This window comes from Microtus oregoni, unplaced genomic scaffold (assembly GCF_018167655.1).
Source record: "Microtus oregoni isolate MIOR12 unplaced genomic scaffold, Mior012 000013F_ref0000133, whole genome shotgun sequence".
Classification (NCBI taxonomy): Eukaryota; Metazoa; Chordata; class Mammalia; order Rodentia; family Cricetidae; genus Microtus; species Microtus oregoni.
The window spans coordinates 34,507,050-34,526,441 of NW_024543072.1; the positions used below are offsets into that span (position 1 = coordinate 34,507,050).

General features: G+C 42.3%; 1 protein-coding gene across 5 annotated transcripts in view; it reads right to left on the reverse strand.

The window, feature by feature from the left end:
• Nme7 (NME/NM23 family member 7) overlaps positions 1 to 19,293 on the reverse strand; it is a 147,398-nt gene extending 128,105 nt beyond the window's left edge. The window contains exons 1-3 of one of the 5 annotated variants that reach the window (XM_041662558.1): positions 19,164 to 19,251; positions 18,671 to 18,842; positions 12,407 to 12,501 (exon numbers count right to left, since the gene is read on the reverse strand). In XM_041662558.1, coding sequence (XP_041518492.1) covers positions 12,407 to 12,478 — 72 coding nt within the window. In that variant the 5' untranslated portion in view covers positions 12,479 to 12,501; positions 18,671 to 18,842; positions 19,164 to 19,251. Of the gene's footprint in view, positions 1 to 12,406; positions 12,505 to 18,670; positions 18,843 to 19,163 lie in introns of all 5 variants that reach the window. The other 4 variants (XM_041662559.1, XM_041662557.1, XM_041662556.1 and 1 more) reach the window with 4 other exon arrangements.
• Between the last annotated feature and the right edge of the window lie 99 nt (positions 19,294 to 19,392).

Below are 19,392 nucleotides of genomic sequence, written 5' to 3' on the forward strand. Positions count from 1 at the left end.
AGTAACAGAGAACATTATCCTTAATAACCTGCTTTTCAAAGAAATTCTTTTGTTAAAACTCAATGAAGTTATATGCCAGTCATCAAATACGTGCCTGACACAATGCTACCCTTGTATCTCCTGAAACGGGGAGGGCTACAAATGTTAATGCTGTCACCTGCACATTGAATACAAGTGCAAAGGATCACTGTTAACAGAGAACAACTGAAAGCCATTTATCATGCAAATATGACTGCACTGAAGATACTTCTAAAGCTGAAGGAGTTTAGACCTAACTGAGAAAAGATGCATTGCTAACAATCAAAGCGGAGATTAGGTGTTTGCTGCACAGAACGGGGACCTGTGTTTGGATCTCCAGCACCGACATAAGAACCATGTGTGGCAGCATGCTTCTGTAAATCCAATACTGGGAAGAGGGGGTGAAGACAGGCAGATCGCTGGAGCTCATTGGTCCGGCACTCTAGCTGAACCAATGAGCTCTCTGGCAGTGTACGTGTTTCAAAAGCTAAGGTAAAATGAACGAAGACACTAGCTCTGGACACTTTCTTAACGCTTTTGCACCTTCATGTCCACGTGCCTATGAACACATACCCATAACATATACACATACTGCTGCAGCCAGCGAGGCTGGCTGGGGGTGCTGGGATTGAGACACACGGAGGCTTCTTTTCAGGTGGAAGAACAGCAACCTTTATTTTGCCCAGCAACCTTTTATATCTCTACTCCATCTTTGGAGACCCACTAGCCAGAAAGAACACAAACATCCTTGTCAATTACAGACCACAAGGAAGTTCTGCTGTCAGTCAGGGGGAGTGAGGGCAGCTGGATCACAACAACATACCAAGAAATAAAATGAAATGTATGCAGAATCTAGGAGTGGATACATAATCTTATATCATTTCCTATATATTGGCATCTATTATAACGATGGCTTTGTACTGTGTATGTGTGTGTGCATACAAATCACTGATGCCAGAGCTCACCAATTTGGCTAGACTGACTGGCCAGTGAGCTCTGGGAATCTTCTTGTCTCTCTCTCCATCCTTAGGGCTACAACTGAATGCCACCTCACCTGGCTTCTCACCTCACCATGGGTTACACGGTACACGGGTACTGAGGATGCAAACTTACAGATGTACATTAAAGACTCAGCCACCTTACCAGCTACCTATAAACTTTTATCTAGTATACCAATAACTTCATTTTATGATCCAATGCACATTTAGTATAAGTACTGAAAATTTTCTTGCAACATATTTTCTGTTGTACTGATCTTTTTTTAAATTTTATTTATTTATTTATATTCACTGATGATTTGCCTTCAGGTATGTCCTTGTGAGGGTGCTGGATCCCCTGGAACTGGACTTAAAGACAGTTGTGAGCTGTCATGTAGGTGCCGGGAACTGAACCCGGGTCCTCTGGAAAAGCTACCAGTGCTCTTAACCACCGAGCCACCTCTCCAGCCCCTTGGCCTTCTATTCATTATCATGAATCTACAAGACTACTGTATAACCTATAAAATAAAGCCAAGAGCTCTTCAATACTACTGCATTGCTGTCTCTGATTTCTACATAGTCTTCGCCCATAAGGTACATCTTCTCCTTACCATTCTCCCCAATGACCGCGCGTGCGTGCGTGCGTGTGTGCGTGTGTGTGCGCGTGCGCGCACACACGTACATGTGTAATTCCTGATAGGAACCAGGTAACATATCAGCTACTAAAATAAATGTACCAAATTCAAAACAAACTATAATGGGAAATAACTGCATACACGAAGAACTGCAGAATTAATTTCTGAGAGATATTTAAATCATCTTGGCTGCTGACCCATCCATGCATATGCAATAGCTAGGTGCTTGCTATGATATAGCTGTTTGTATCTCTGTGAGATTCATATGTTACAAACCCCATCATCAGTGTGAGGTGTTATTAGTAAGTGCAGCCTTTGAAGGCTTATTACACTTACACAATGGGCCTCTGAAAGCCCCCTCACTCTGGTCCCCATACTGGAAGGCAGCCAGAAAGCACTATCTGTGAAGAAAGAAACAGCCCTTCTCAAACACTGAATCCTCCGGAAATGTGAGAAATGAATTCCTGCTGTTATGAGCTACTTTTTACAGCATCCCAAACAGACTAAGATACTGCCTGAGAATGAAGAAGTGACTGGGACTCCCAAGTTCAATGAGCACGTGGCCACAGAAGTGTCTCATTTAAAGGCACGAGAAAGTCGCTGAGGTTGATGGTACTGTTAATGGGAACTCCACAGAACAGAGCTCCAACTAAAATTCCCATTTGGAAGGAAGCACTCTACCTGAGAACACTTATCAAAGACCCTGTCCGGTGAAGCAGCCGTGACAGCAGTGAGGTCGGACCACCAGGAACATCACTTCTGCAGGACTTGAACTCAGCAGCCTAACGCCGCGTCTCAGATGGGTATTACTCCCATGTTTATTTTACTTGAATCTGTGAGTCATAACTCCTGTCACTTAGAAATCTTCATCTCCACGATGGTTGCTTTCTTCAAAAAGTCAAATGCCCTGTGAGTCCCCGCTTTCTGCAGCGCTGCGGAGGAACTCCATAGTTCCCCTTTCCTCCAAGCATTACAATGCACCCGTTTTCTGCCAGTTAGCATTTGGCGCAGCGCTAGGGTTACAGTGGTGAGTGTCGCTGCCTTCTGGGACAAGCTGTTTTCATCACTCATAATAAATAAACAGAATAATTTAGCTGACTTTAAGGAGCTAGGATATCCTGGCCAAACGTTTATTTATTATGTATCTATTTATTTTACAGTGCTGGGAATTGAACTGGGGCCTTGCACATACCAGCAAGCCCTCAAATGCTGTGTCAGGCCCCAGCCCTATTAAAGTCAGCCTAAAATATTCGTATCCTCCATGACTGGACAGCTGTGAGCAACCCCTGGATTACCTTCCCTCAGCTTCCTTCGACATCACAGAAAGGCAAGAGAGGAAGAAACATGCTGGAGTGTAGCACGGTACTCCGTGTTCATCTTATTACCAAAATTCAGCACCAGCTTTCTGCTTTTAATGATGTAATGAAAACTCTTGATCTGGTCCCCATAAGGCATGGGGATGCGTGGAGCTCATCACTGGCGATGACCTTTAGCAGACTCGCTTTAAAAAGACTGATAATGGAAGAATAACAGCCTTCTTGACTTTGTCCTGGGCCCCGTGTGAGAGAAGGGGTGTGTGCCGAGGTAAAACACCCAAGTCGGCTTTATCCACATTCAAAATGGGGAAATCAAGATAAATACAAATGAAACAAAAGCAGAACAAAAAGCACAAACGCCATGCAGAGGTAAGCTCCGTGATTGACAGCCACAGGTGCTTGAAGAGCCATCTAGATGGCCGCTAGGTTAGGACTGTCAGCTCCACAGGGGCTAAATCACCCCAGACACACCTTCCCAAGGTGTCTGGGAGGTTAGTTAGTTAAGGTAGGAAGACCCACCCTAAGTGTAGGCAGGGCGATTCTATTAGGCTGGGGTCTTGAATTGAATGAACAGGAGAAAAAGAAGCTGAGCTAGAATTCGTCTCCCGCTGCTTCCCAACCGCAGACACAATGTGATTCAGCTGCCTCAGGCTCTGGCTGCCAGGACTTCCTCACCATGATCAGCAGTATTCTGAACTACAAGCCAAGAGAAACCTCCCCTTCCCTCAGTTACTTTCCTCGGGTATTTTCCCATAGCAACAAAGTGTATAACTAATACAACTACCATGTCAAAAGCCACAGAGTGCCAGGCTGGGGGCCAGCACAGGTCTAACTGTAAATCTAAGATCACACAAAACAGAAAAATACTGACCAGCGATGTGCTTAGATTTGAAAGACAAAATGAAATAGTGAACCACTGGTCAGTGAACATTATAAATAGAAAAACGGGATCAAGTAGGGCATAATTAATACTTATCTTAATAGGAATACATACTCTTGAGAACAGCAACAAAATGTGTTTCTCTGGGGCGTAGAAAAGTACCTGGCAAGCTAGATGCTCAGGAAATTTTCCAGTGGCATGAAGAGACGGACAGATGAATAGACAGAGAGATGGAGGGAAAGAGTGTCGCAAGGAGAACAATCAACTGAGACCAGCTACTTTAATTCAGGTCTAAGAGGGATGACGGCGAGAATGATGGGAAAAACCTACACGTTAGATTAGCAATTAGTCATAAAGCAGTGAGAAGCAGCACCTGCTCGTAATCTGTCTTAACAATTATCAGCACCTATGTGACTTCATTAACCTCGGAGGCAATAAAGGTAACATTCAACAGATTACTAGTATGGGCTTCTGTGCCTACAGCTGCCCGAATGACTTTAGCCAGCTGCGTCAGAAGTCAGCGGCACCTGAGGACCTGCCGCCTCAAGCCAGCTGCTTCCAGGAAGGCAGAGCAAAAAGCGGCTGCTGAAGAACAAACTTCACTTTGCTTTGAACATTCCGAGAATATAGTGAATCATTAAAAATTTATGACCAGACACAGGAGGCAAATAAGCCAGCAGTTCCTACCTCCCTTCGCTACAGCATGATAAGCACGGGAAACGGAAATACGGCAACCACGCTAGGCTTTGAGCAATAACACGTTTTATACTTGTCCTTGAGATGCACTTCCCAAATCCACACACTTGGGAAGCCGAGGAGAAAGAGCTCCAGTTCACAACCAACTTTCACCTGATGGTTTCCGACAGAGCACAAGAGCAGCAGCAACAAAAGGCGTGGCTTACACCAGTGCACTGAAGGCACAGGCGGGAGGACAGCAAGTTCAAAGCCAGCCTGCGCTTCACAGGGAGCGCCAGGCTAGCCTGGGCTGTCTACTAAGACCACTGTCTCAAAAGGACAGAAAACCAAACCAAAACAACAACAAAAATCAATAAACGAACTCATGTGCTCCCCCAAATGCACAACCGCCCCCTCTTGCCTATACTTTTAAAGGGCAGGATGAAGAAAAGCCGAAAAAAAACCACGGCCATAGTCAGCTTCATCCAGAAAGGGCTTTTGTTTTCTAAACTTTTTCTTTTTGAACCCTATCCTTAAAAAAAAAAAAAAAAAAAAAAAAAAAAATCTCTTGACTTCTGAGTTCACTGCCATGTGAGAAATCAAAGTCACACGCTCGTATTAAGGGAAACCTCTCTGGAAATCAAAGGCAACCTCGGCTTCAGCCACCTTCAAGCAAACGCAATGGCTGTGGAGTCTTTCCACAGCATCTCTGAACCTGTGATTCGATTTGCAGAGGCCCAGAGATCAAAGAGACGTTAACAACGAGGAGACCCAAGTGCAGACACGTGACCTGGCAGAGGCTTTGTGACTTTTTACACAGCCCAGCCTTACAGGGACCCTTGTTTCCCCGTGAGACTGACGAATTTCCCACAGTAAAACCCTGGCTTGCCATCTGGTCTGCTTGCGCAATTAAAATTCTCCCTATAACCAGATTACAGGCTTCTAGGGGACAGTGACTATCATTTACTTCTTTTGAAAGTCCTTAGTGACATGAAAACATCAACGCTGAAATCAAGGTCCAAAGAAATAAAGACGCGTGATAGATCTTGATAAAATGGCAAAAATCAAATATTCAGTACCTTAAAAGACTCAGAACTAATATTTTAACTTTTTTGCTATGTATTTCCAGAAAGAATCTAAAGGTCCCCCTTTGCCCCTTACTGGGGCTCCCCTGGCTGACACCTTAGAGAACACAGTTGATGTGGTGTTACGTAATGCCAGGGCCAGGCCTACCCTGAGGGACCGCTTGACCGCAGCACTGAAAGGAGAATTGGATCTGAGACAAAACAGAAATGCTGGGTCTAAATATATTAGCACAATAACCGTAAAGTAGTTATATACTATTTATACTTAATATTCAATTACAGAATTGACTCCATTGGGCCATAAACCATGTGATAGCAAAGAAAATACCAATATACATGCTATCTCTAAGCTTTGTCAAGGTCATAGAGGGGTTGGGAAGTGGGTTGGGGGAGGTGGGAGTTGTTTACGCCTCTCTCCCCTAACCACCACACCACTAGGCCTGGAAATGTATGTGTTGGACATTTTCCATTTGGCCCTCCGGGTCTTCAATCAGATTTTCTGTAGTTGACACCGGGCAGGCGAGCTACATGGACTTCAGCAAAGGACTTCTTTACCTTGTAGCTGACGCATGGATTTGCTAGGCGACCGTGACTGAAGGTTTGGAACGAGCACTGGGGGTAAGACGCTTATGTTGCCAGCTCCCAGTCAGATCACGTTTAGTTGCCGGGCTCCACTCAAGCCCACAGCTCCTGTCAGCCCCTCCACCGCCGCTATCCCTGATAGTTCTCATCCTGCACCCCGGCAAGCCCCTAGCAGCTCTCTGGTGTGGCCAGGCTCCGCTCCTGCTGCCTGTACTGCTTTGTCAGGGTCTCTGGCTCTGCCCGCACCTTTGGAATGCATCCCTTAGTCGTTTCTTCCACTCACGTGCCCATTACTGTGTCCAGCTAGGATCTAGAGACAATACTTCAGAAGTCCCCTCCTCCTCCGCTTCACATTTACAGTTCCAGAACATTCAGAAGAGGATAAGATTTTTGGTGACTTGTGATTTCAATGTCACATCTAAGAAAGCTTTGCTTGACACAATACACAGGATGTAGGCCTATACTTCGTTCTAAGAGATTTCTTATTTGGGGTCTTATATATAGATTGAGGTTTTTGTTTGTTTTAGCTACTTTTCATGTGTGATATTAACTAAAAGTCTAAATGGATCCTTGTACAAAAAATATTTAATTGTCCAAGCAATAACTGCTTAGATACTACTTTTACCCCATTGAATGGTGCTGGCATTTTTGGCAAAGATCAATGTATCACCAAGAGTCTGCTCCTGGGTTCCAAACTCTGTTCCTCTCACCATGAAGCCCATCCCTATGCTGCATCACCATACCTAGAGTACCAAACTTTAGATCTCTCAAGTCAGGAAAAGCAAGTCTTCAGATTTCATATTTTTAAAACATTGCCTTGGCTGGGGCTGGGAATATGGCTCAGTTGGCAAAATGCGTAGCACGCAAGCATGAAAACCTACGTTTGGATCCTAGCGCACGCGCACAGTAGCCAAGTACAGCAGCGCATCCTGGATTCTAGCACTGCGGAGGTGGGGGGTAGATCTCTGGGCATGCCAACCAACCAACTTAGCCTTCTTAGTGAGTTCTAGTCTCAGTGGGAGAAACTAGCTCAAAACATAAGGTGGAGAGCACATGAGGAAGACATCAGTGCTATTCTCTGGCCTTCTCACGCACACTCACGCACACACGCACACACTGTCTTGGCTAAGCTGGCCTTCTCTCTTTCACACACACACACACACACATGTGCACACTGTCTTGGCTAAGCTGGCCTTCTCTCTCTCTCACACACACACACATGTGCACACTGTCTTGGCTAAGCTGGCCTTCTTACACTCCCAGACCTGCAGTCCCCGCTGTAAGCATGTGCACAGCACCCAACAGCCTGAGGTGCAGTGATAGAGAAGGACAGAGCTGACCAAGCAGACAGGTATCGGGCTTGGGCCCTTCCCTCTATTCTGTGTGCCAACTGCTGCAGAAACCGCATGCACATACGGGGTTGCATGCACTGCCCCACAGCCTCAGTCACTACTAACTCTATTTGCATTTTTGTCAGAAGCAAAGGACCGTTGAATACTCAGGATCGGTGCAAATGGCGTGTTGCTGGGAAGCCGATGGGCCTAGTGGCTGTGAGCACAACCATCCTTCTGTACAGCCATCAAGGCCTTGTGAACGCCGACCGGCCAGTGTTAATAGCCCTCATTGGCTGAGTCGGCCTGAAGAGGTTCGTATTAGGATAGCATTTTCTTCCACATTTTGCTTACATTGTCTCGCATAACTCAGATATTATTTTATACTGAAGCCTTACTTAGCTTTTTATTAAGTCAAACAATATTTTGGTAGCATAGCAGATTTCAAAAATGCCATTTTCAAATTTAATCTAACAGAAGAATTCATTATTTACATTGTTTTTTAAATTTAAGAAGAAAAAGTTTATCTTTCCCTTTATGAGACCATCTGTGGTGGCGAGCACTCCTGATTTCTACAAGGATGGCATCTGAAGGGTATCAATATGACTCAAGTGAATAACATTGACTGAGCCAGAAAGGATGTCATCCAATGGTGGAGGAGCGCCACCTAGTGTTCACTACAGTTACATGTCGCCATAGCTGGTACATGAGTCCATTTAGTCCTGTGGTTATCAATTCTAGAAATAGAAGATTTTCAAAAACAAAGTTCAAGAGTCTTTGTACAGCTATATGAAAGAAAAAAAAGGTTAAACATCTTGGACCTGACTATAACACATTAGAAAGAATACAGAGCTCTAAGATAAAAACAAAACAAAATTAAAAAAAAAAAACAAAACCTTGTTACTGTGGAGCTGTGTCACCATGAATGTTCACAAATCCCAAGAAATTCTTGTGTTTGTTTGTTTTCCGAGGTAGGATTTCTCTGTGTAACAGCCTTGGCTGTCCTGGAACTAGCTCTGTAAACCAGGCTGGCTTGGAACTCAGAGATCTGCCTGCCTCTGCCTCCTTGTTGCTTGTATTAAAGCCGTGTGCCACCACACCCAGCCCCAGGACAGTAATACAAGAAAAGCTATAAACACAGTTCAGCCTCAACAGCCGACAGGCAGTAACTAAGAGAGCAACAGGCTTCCCTCCCACCCCAATCCCTAAGTTAAAGCGCTGGCTTTCGGTTTTAACAAATCCTCTTCGTGCCGGGGCAGGTCAACCCTTTCTAACCCCTTACATTTTAAAAAGGACCTAATCTGAATCTTTTCGTCAATTCCCCAGGTTATCCTCAAGCAAATTTGAAGCCTTGCTTTTTAGCCACTGATAAATGATCAGGGCCAAACATTCACTGTCGTGGAAGGGGAAAGACAGTCAGCGCTCTTCACCTGCCTCCTAATACCTAAGTCAAATACATGGTAAGAAAACAATTCAGAAAATTCTATTCGCTGTTTCAAGAATAACTTCCTCATGAGATAAAAAGATTTATTCTAAAGTGTGCATTTGTGTGTGTAAAATAATTTTTTCAGCTCTTGTATTAATCTCACCAAGCTTTTTGAAAGGTCTCTAATGTGATATAACTTTTAATTAACCATCTTTTTAAGATGTGGCTTTTTAAAATTTGTAGTCTTAAGAATCTAGCTTTAATACACAGAGACAGTGATTTGGACAGTCTTTTAAGAGGAGATCCATAAATCAACCCATGCATGCAGACACTGGAGTGACCAGAGCCAGGAGACGGAATGCACAGGCAAGTCCCCAGCACGTGGTTGGAAATGGGAGGACCTCCACCAGCGCGGCCCTCCCAGAACCCTCAAGTGTGCTAGAAAGGGCAGAGGAACCTCAGAGAGGGCAGGGGTGACTGGCAGAGGCAGACACCGCTTTCTTTCTCAGACTCAGAAGCTACTCAGTCCATTCCTCTCCCTCTCTCGTCTTTCCACTCTGGATATCTTCCTTACTCTAGAAACAGGATATTAAAAATAAAAGAGGCATTAAAAAGGGAAACAGAACAGGAGGAGAGGACGGTAAAACAACAGAAGTGGGCACTTGCTGGTATGGCACCGACTAAAGCTACTTTTTTAAAAATTAAAATATAATCACATAACTTCATATGCCCCCGTCTCTCTAATCTCTCTCATATTTCACCCTTCAAATTCATGGTTTATTTTTCTTTTATATATATTTACAGAAATATATATATATCAAATATAGATCAACAAGCTGAGTCCATTTAGGGTCGCTTGAACGATTTATTCATTTATTTACAGCTGACTAAAGATTTCAATTCCTTCCCTTTGTTGAGAAACCAGAACTAATTCAGTATGGGGTCCACTGAGTATCCGCACAGATGTGCACCCCTCAGGCAGGTGGGGATGCGACAGTGAGGTGGAAGGCACTGCCTCTAAGTGTGCCTCAGATTCACTTCTTTATCTTTAAAACTGAGGATTTAAAAAATTACCAGCCAATTTCTTCAGTGTGCACACATATATTTTGGGTATTTGATTTATTTCTCTTTTATATGTACGAATGTTTTCCCTATATAATGGCTGTCTCTGCAACACATGCATGCAGTACCTGTGGAGACCAGAAGAGGGCATCAGCTCTCCTGGAACTGGAATTAAGGACAGTTGTCAGCTGCCACATGGGTGCTGGGAAGAAAACCCATGTCATCTAACCAGTGAGCCAACTCTCCCACTTCCCTTCATCTTTTTTTTATGGGCCTGTTGCTATTCACAATTTAGAGCTCACGGTCTGCTAAACATTAGTGACAATTTCAGTCTCAGAGTTGGAATTAGAAAAACGCAGTCTCTCCCAACTCTGAAGCACTACTACGCCACGCCACACGGGGTCTACAACAGTCCCAGCCCTCTTGACGTCTGTTGCCATCCTGCTCTTCACTGCTGATTCGGTCTGAGTGGCCTGACTGGATCGTAGACAAACCCTCTCACCCACCCTGTAATCTTTTTACTTTTAATGTTTTTATTTTTGACATTATAACCACATCATTTCTCCCTTCCCTTTCCTCTCTGTGAACCCTCCTGAGTACCACCCCTTGTTCTCTTTCAAGTTCATGGCCTCTTTTTCTTTAATTAGTGTTACATATGTGTGTTCTTGAACATATACATACAACCTACTCAGTCCGTATAAAGTTACTGCCCCAGGATCTTTACAGCCAACTCTCTCTGAGAGGATCTGTGCACAGCCAACTCTCTCCGACAGGATCTGTGCACAGCCAACTCTCTCCGACAGGATCTGTGCACAGCCAACTCTCTCCGACAGGATCTGTGCACAACCAACTCTGACAGGATCTGTGCACAATCAACTCTCTCTGAGAAGCCCTTTCTCCTTCTAGGGATCCTAGAGGATGCTGCACCATAGTTTCCCTCAGATCAATGAGGAGAGGCTTCCTTGATTATCCAACCGCCAGTCCTTTCTAAACCCCTCACTCTGCAGCCTTATAAATTGCTTCATTTCTTGTAATAAGCGATACATCTCATCATACCATATTGTATCATATACTTCTTGTCTAAAATGGTATGTCTCCCCAAACTCAGCCTTTTTAGCTCCTTAGGGGTTTTGAGGTTGTCTAGAACAGTGAGAGTCACACAGTAGAAATTTAACAGTGATTGGGCATGAATAAAGTCAGGCTTCTCTCTGAATAAACATCCACTCCTCCTTTCTTCACAACCACCTTTCCACAGCACTCATCTTAGGGTGCTCATCCTTCCTATTCCCCGACAGTGCAGAATCATATTCTCTGTGCACTGAATAGCAACCTCCAGAGATGCTGGGGCTACTTGAAACTCTTAGTTGTCACAGAAGAGAAAAGTTTTTAAATTTCAAACACTATCATTAATTTTGAAAAACCTGAAGATTTGTAAGGTTTTTACCAGTCACTAAAATGAGAGAAAGAAGATGAAGAAGAAGCAGGATGGAGAACAGCTGGGGCTGCTGCTCCAGAAGGGTGAACGACAAAGCCCCGCCTCCGCATGAGGCTCAGTTGAGCACAGACATGAAGGAAAAGGAGCATTCCAGGGAAAGGGAAAAACAAGGGTGGCGGGAGTGTATGCAAACCTAAAAAACACAGACTGTGCCTCAAAAAAAAAAAAAAGAGTATGTTTACATAGAGATAATTTATACACATATAAACAGATAATGTACAAAAGTACTAATAGACACAAAGTCTGTATCTTTACACTCACGAGTCATAAAAAGGAGTGAATGAAAAAAACAACATTAACAGAGAAGAGAGAGAGCAAGTCTATTACACACTTAATTGCACAGGTAACAAAGTTGAACTCTTAGCAATGAACCATAATGACATGGTTCCCTACTGCCTCCAAATGCCTTCTGGTAAATTTAGGGAACTGTTGTTGGCATTAAAATGTGTAAGTTCCATTTTGGATTTATACATATTCATACGTTAAATAAAGCATAAAGCTCACTGAATAAAAATAACACAGAAAAAGCTATAAAGTTAGCTAACTTTGTTATCTTTAATTAACATTTCTTGGGTTGGGGATTTAGCTCAGTAGTAAAGAGCTTGCCTAGCAAGTACAAGGTGCTGGGTTTGGTCTCCATCATTGGAAAAAACAATAAACAAATAATTAACATCATGTCACAGTGATTAGTCTGTGTTTCTCCATTTCTGAAATCTCTCTTAATCAGTAACAAAACAGTGGAAATGTGTCTAACAGCCATGGGTCATTAAACAAAAATCTCAGGCCAGATGTGGGATACTTCCTTCTATGTTGTTGCTCAGAGAGATCCAGAGGCTCCCTATACAATATGGGCTCTTGTCATTCCTCTTGATTGTCCATCGGAATTAGCTGGTAAGACTGTATTGCTGAAAATGCTATACACACCTTTGGTGCAAGATACAGAGAAACCAAGCTGGAACTGGACTGTAAGCTTCTTCCCTGCTGACCGGCTTTCATAGTGCCAGAGGACTCAATGCAGGCTGCTGGGGGAAGAAAAGGCATCAATAACCATCAAATCCCAGATGATGACCCTATGAGCTACAACACCTACCTGCTAGGCAAGATGTGCTCATCACGGCAACAACGGCACAGCTGTTAGAGGGCAACCACACACTCTGAGTAGTTTCCAGGCCTGCCCACCAAGAGGTAATCCAGGCCTGGTACTGTAAACCCAGTTAAAGCCCACGGCCGAGGAGGGGAACTTATTACTGTTGGTTAGCTAAAATGAGTGCCAAGGTGTCTTTTAAACAGTTATGGTATACCCACAGACAGGTGCGACTCTCATTCTTAATCAGGGAAATATCTCTTGTGGTGAGCACTGGTGAATACAGGGATGTATGGCTGTTAAGACACTGAAAACAAGTGACGGGAAAGTGCTCCACCCTCCATGGGACAGCCACACCAGCTGCTTTAAGACTGCTCAAGAGGGGCAGAGAAAGTGTAAAGGCCCACATACGGTGAGAAACGCTATGAAACACTGTCATAAGCATGATCTAATCAAGGCAAGCACGATCTCACATCAAAATGGGCTGGAGCAGACTGGGCCTGTCGAGGCCCAGCTGGCCCTACTTCTCCCTGATGATCCATGGTCTACTGATAAACCCTGGGGGGAGCCAGAGTTGTCTGTAGTCATTTAGCCACCGACGAGACCACCAAGCACAAATCCCCAGTCACATAGATGGGTCTAGTTCAACTCAGTTTACAAAACAAAAAGATAAAACTGTAGAAAGGGGACTAGGGCAGTGAGTGACTGTGGTGGGAGGAGGTAAGAGAGGGCGAGCGTGACAATAACCAGAAACTAAAATATATATAAAACTTTTATTAAAATTTGTTTTTGATGATCATATATATATATATATATATATATATATATTAATAAAAGATAAATAGCAGCGATAACAGCTAAGATTAATAGACTTACAGTGTATAAAGTATTAGGGTAAGTACAATATCACTTAATTATAACACTATCTCTATAATGAGAGTAATGTTTTTATCCAGCTCATTTTACAAACAAGAAAACTGTCTCTCTCAGTCTTATGTTAAAATAACTTACTCTCTTAAGCTCCTTAAAGAGAGTGATCTGAATTATTTCTGCTTTTAAAAAGTTAGTCTTAGCTGGGTAGTGGTGGTGTACATCTTTAATCCCAGCACTCAAGAGGCAGAAGCAGGCAGATCTCTGTAAATTCAAGACCACCCTGGAAGTTCCAGGAGAGTCAGAACTGTTACACCAAGAAACCCTGTCTCAAGAAAGAAAAAAAAAAAAAGTTAGTCTTACCTTTGTATGTCGTATGTGTGTTACACTGCAAGAATTCAACAGAAAAGCAGAGTTCGGGCGCCTATGCCATGTGCTCATTTCTAATGAACTGATCCAAGTTCAATCTGTATTTCAGTGACATGTGTGTGAAAGGTATTGAAAACAAACAGAAAGCCCATAAAGCTCTTAGTAGCTCTAAAGCTGGAGCTAACCAGTTCTATTATAGAAGCCACACTCTTTGCATAAAAACAATTGTGAAAAGTATTCAGATAATCAAAGGAATATAATTATCTTTTTAAAATTTAGATGCATGGGGTAAAATGCAGTAAGTTATTTAACAAAAAGATGATTGACACAAACAATAGAAATGAACTTGCCACAAGATGGAGGGATTTTAATTTTTTCAGAGCCATATTTTTGAACCCACGTAGCAAGAAATTGATGAGGTCTAAATGCTCCAATTGTATTTTATGATCAAATGTCACTGAAAATCAAAAAGAAATACAAGCTACAGAAGCAAATATTGAATTAATCCATTTAAACTGAGTAGAAATCCACAGATATCAGATGCAACGCCTGGTTAAATATAATCGGACATGTTTTGCTGCCCATTCTGCAAAACCAAATGGGTACTTTGGGGGTAGAGGTCTGGTTTTCCAAGACAGGATTTTTCTGTGTAGTCCTGGCTGTTCTAGAAGTCACTACATAGATCTAACAGGCCTCAAACCTGGAGATCCGCCTGCCTCTGCCTCCCAAGTGCTGGGATTAAAGGTGTGCACCACCACCACCACCACTCAACAACCAAACAGGTTCTTTTAAGATATATTTTTATTAATTCTATAAGAATTTCATACAATGCATATTGATCACATTTGTTCTCCAGTCTTCCTCTAACTCCTCCCAGATCCACTCCCCACCTCCTCACCATGTGGGTTCTTAAAAGTGAACTAGAGACCAAGTCTTCCTATTTCTCATCCTCTCCTCTCTTTTCTCTAGCCTCTAAATGCTTCCTTTGGGAAAATGAATCTATAAGAGAACTTGAAGAAAAATGAATTTAATATACAAAAATAAATTTCTCAAGAGTAAAAGTGGACAAAAATACTGTTAACTTCAAATGGTTATTTCTGAAGCTTGTTTTGGATTTTAATCTCTTTCCATTTCCCCAAACTATCTTCTCATTAGGGAGTAACCTGGTTATTATGGAAACAATATATTTCATATGGATAGTACATTACAGCTTATAAATTACTTTTATAAAAGACTCACTCTTTGATCCTCATATAAGTGCCTTAAGGTCATCTGAATAAGAAGTAGCTTTCTGCTTTTATGGATGAGAAAAGTAGCCCCAGAAGATCCCTGGTTGGTAGGTGCTGAAGCCAGGACCGCAGTAAAGATTGGGAAACTCCAGTTCTAGTTCTGCATCAGGGCCTGCAACAAGCTGCTGCCTCCACACAGCTGGCCAAGGGGGGACTAGATGACTTTGTACGAGCAAAGGGTTTTTGAGCCAGCTTCCAGCTTCTTCATTTTAAATAGACAATACATTTCAAATTTTAACACTTTATGAGAGATATGAAAAAATTACAAATAAATATTATAGGTAAATATTAACAGTTACTTTAATTTATACAACATGCAGCACAAGGTGATCTTTCTCAATTGTCTAAGAAAAGCAATAGGTTTTTTTAGTAAAGCAGCAAATCTACTGTTAGATATATGTATGTCATGTTAGAGGTATGCATGTAATGATAGATATATGTATGTAATGATGGATGTGTGTGTGTGTTAGTTTTAAGAATTACATTTTATATTTTCATTTTCTCTGGTTGAATCAATCCACATATTAATTTGTACATATGAAATGACAGATGTATGTATGTAATGTTAGATGCATGTATGTAATGATAGCTGTATGCAATGATAGGTGTACGCATGTAATGATAGATGTACGTATTTAATGAATAGAAACAGCAGTTCTGATTGTTAGAGACACAGGAACCCTGGCATTCCGCTGGCAGAGTACATATTGGTGAAACTTTTCTGGGGTAATCTGGCAGCATATCAAAACCTTAAAAATGCTCATGACCCCTCACTTTGTTATTACCTTTTTAATTTATTCTAAAGAAATAATGGACTGTGTAAAGTGTGTTATATAGAGTGATAACAGAACAAATTAATATGTGGATTGATTCAACCAGAGAAAATGAAAATATAAAAGGTAATTCTTAAAACTAATCCAGAAAAAAACATACAAGATCTAGTAAGTGAGGAAAACCTATTTTAAAAACAATGTATATGGTAGAATCACATATACACATGTACACATACATAAATATGTGCCTAGGGAGTTTCATAAAATAGTAATAGTGGGGCTGGAGAGAGGGCTCAGTGCTAAGAGCACTGACTGCTCTTCCAGAGGTTCTGAGTTCAATTCCCAGGAACCACACAGTGGCTCACAACCAGAGAGCTCTGGTGCCCTCTTCAGGCCTGCAGCATACATGCAGACAGAACACTGTATATATAATAAATAAATAAATCTTAAAAAAAAATAATAGTGATTGTGTACAATAGTTTTCCATATTTCTACAGCAGAATAAGCTGTATATATCTATATTTATCTACCTATATCAATATCTATATATTTATAAATTTGTTTAATTTTAATATATTAAGTCTATGCACAAGGATTAAATTAAATTCAAACACATCGGAGAGGCTTACAGCCGTCACATAGGCATAGAGAAGCACATTTAAAGAATAAAGAAATGTGCCTAAAACAGAAGGCAAGATGAGTCAGCAGAGATAACAATAGCACTTAATAGGCAGAAGTAAAGAACAAAAATGAACGTGAGGGGAACGGCACATTTTAGTGGCTGTCATGACTAACAGAAGATCTTAAAATAGCCAGTTTTCAGAAACGCCGTCATTTAGACACCGTTTGCAGAAGACAATGGAGGTTTACATCATTAGAAGCAAAAGCTATTTCTAGACAAAACTTCAAATCGTTGGCTGCTGCACCGAATCATCAAGAAAGGCAGCAGAAAAGCCTCTGAGAAAACCACCCCACACCTTATCAACACCCACTTGCTCACACTCACCACACCTTACGGACGTTGTTATGGAAACCAGAAACAGCCAGAAAAGGACAACCAAGTTATAAAGCAGCGATATAAGGAGAGAAATCAGGAATCTCTGGTATCCAAAGGGAAGAGAAGAAAAATATTTCCCAAAAAAATTCTATAGTGAGCGTTACAGACAGGGGGAAATGGCACCGTTATACCAAGCTAATGTGGCTGAAGCTTAAAGGTAGAGCCAAGGTAAAAGAGAATTATATTATGGAATAGATAAGATATATGAGACACATTGTGTTAGTATATCTAAAATAAAATCTAAACTTCTTTCCAAGCTCCATATATTTCAGTGTCTTGGGTTTCTGCCCCCCTTTTCCAGCCCCCACTTTGTCCAGGTTCTCTAATGTCTCTCTGCACTAACCGTGCCTCTGCTCAGAATGCAATGTTACAGACCCACCCCAGGAAATCTTTTCTACTACTAAAACCTTAGTTTGAAAATAACATCTTCGTGAGGACCTTCTGTGGATGCATGTCACACTGTTATACCCTCACTACTTCATTTCTTCTCTCTCTGCACGCGTGCATGCGCATGTACATATGCGTGTGTATGTATAGACAGGTCTCACTATTTAACTCTGGCTGGCCTAGGACTCACTATGTGTATGTTTATGTATGAGTGTACAGGTATGCAAGAACACATATGCATGTGCACATGGAAGATAGGAGATATCCTTGGGTACCATTCCTCAGGTACCACCCACTTTTTAAAAGTTTTTTTGTTTGGTTGGGTTTTTTGTTTTTTTTTTTTTTTTTTTTTTTTTTGAGACAGGGTTTCTCTGCAGCGTTGGAGCCTGTCCTGGAACTCACTCTGTAGATCAGGCTGGCGTCGAGCTCATTAAAAAACATTTTTATACTTATTTATATTGAATGTGTGTGTATACATCTCACTCTTCTCAGAAAGGGCTGACAGCATATGATGCAGGAGAAAGATCGAGATGTCGAGAAAAACATGAAATTTTTACTTAACTGTTTTTAGGCTTTTTAAAAAATCAGTTTTCGTCACAAAAAGCACCATCTCTAGGTTAAAGAGGAATAAGATGAATCTGCATGCCCGGAGAGTTCCACTCTTTGACCCTAAGGTATAATACTCTTCAAAGTACACCATGTTTCAGTTTTCATGGATCCTGAGTCACAGTGAGAAATGGAATTTACATAAAAACCACTATACACACACACACATACGATCAAATGGCAAAGATGGGTATTGTATAATAGACAGGAGCGAGGGAAGTCAAGAGCAAAAGATGACTGATCTCTTGACACTCCCTTCTCTAAAGCAGAAATACAAGGCTACAGAATAAATAAGAGCATTGATTAGCCGAGATCAATGTGATAGTGAACACATTGCCTATTAAATTCTGTCAAGCACCTATAAAGAAGAAAAGGGGAAGAGAAATGGGGTTTGTGAAGTAAAGGTTTGGAAAGGTCTCCACAGGAAAGAGGAAGAGATTAGGTTAAGGAAGGGGGGGGGGGACTGCTGGACAGCAATGAGATGCGGAGACTCTTGCAAAGTCACACCTATACCCATCTGAAGGCATATTCTACCATGTCCAGCCCGCCATGCTCAAGTGCTGAGAAGACTGGAGATGAGTTGACTAGAACGCGTTAGTGGAGCAATGGGTGAATTAAAACCATCTAAAAGCTTACTTAAAAAGAAAAATCATCACGCCCCTTTCCTATTCAATCACAATTTACAGCGGTGCTCGTGAATTCTAGAAACTCTCCCAGTAATCTTGAAAGACATGTCTGCTAAAACACACTGACCTGAAAAGGATGCAAGAACCTAGAAGCGGAGCCAGCAGACATCTATTATTAAACGGTCCTGGTAGGAGATGCAAGGCCGAACTCCACCACTTGGGAGAAGAGACTCCAGTACTTAGGGAGATTCAGATCCAGTTAGTGTTGAGACCCCACCAGGTCGGTAAGCGGCTGCACGCTTGGAAAACGCAAAAGATGAACAATGCAAACTTATAGACTGCTTATTCAAAATAATGTCTCATCGGGTGTTCTCAGATCTCAAATCTCTCCCCTTTACTCTCTGTTACATTATTCTAGCTTGAGGTTTCGGTGGCTAAAGTGGAAGTTAGGAGGCTGCAAGAAAAAAAGGGAGAGCAGGGACAGAAGGAACTGCGCGGAGCGAGATAAGGCGGTGAAGAAGGAGGCATGGGGTCGCCTCTGAATGCCCAACAGCCCAAAGGTTTGGACGCTCAGCTACCAGGGCCCAGGAGCCTTTTTTCGAGCCTCCTATAACACTCACCATAGTTTGTGGGTCTCAGCACAGGAAATGGTTATCTTTAAACAGGAAGACAACACCACCAATGATCCAGTTACTCTGGCAACACAAGCCCCGCCTTCCTCCAGATCCTTATCCAACGCCTCCTCGAATCCTCTTCGTCTCCATTGGCTGGGAGTAACTAGGCCCCTCCCATTCTCGCAAACATCCATCCTTCACCTCATCTCCCGTGGCAACACGACGCCACCTTCTC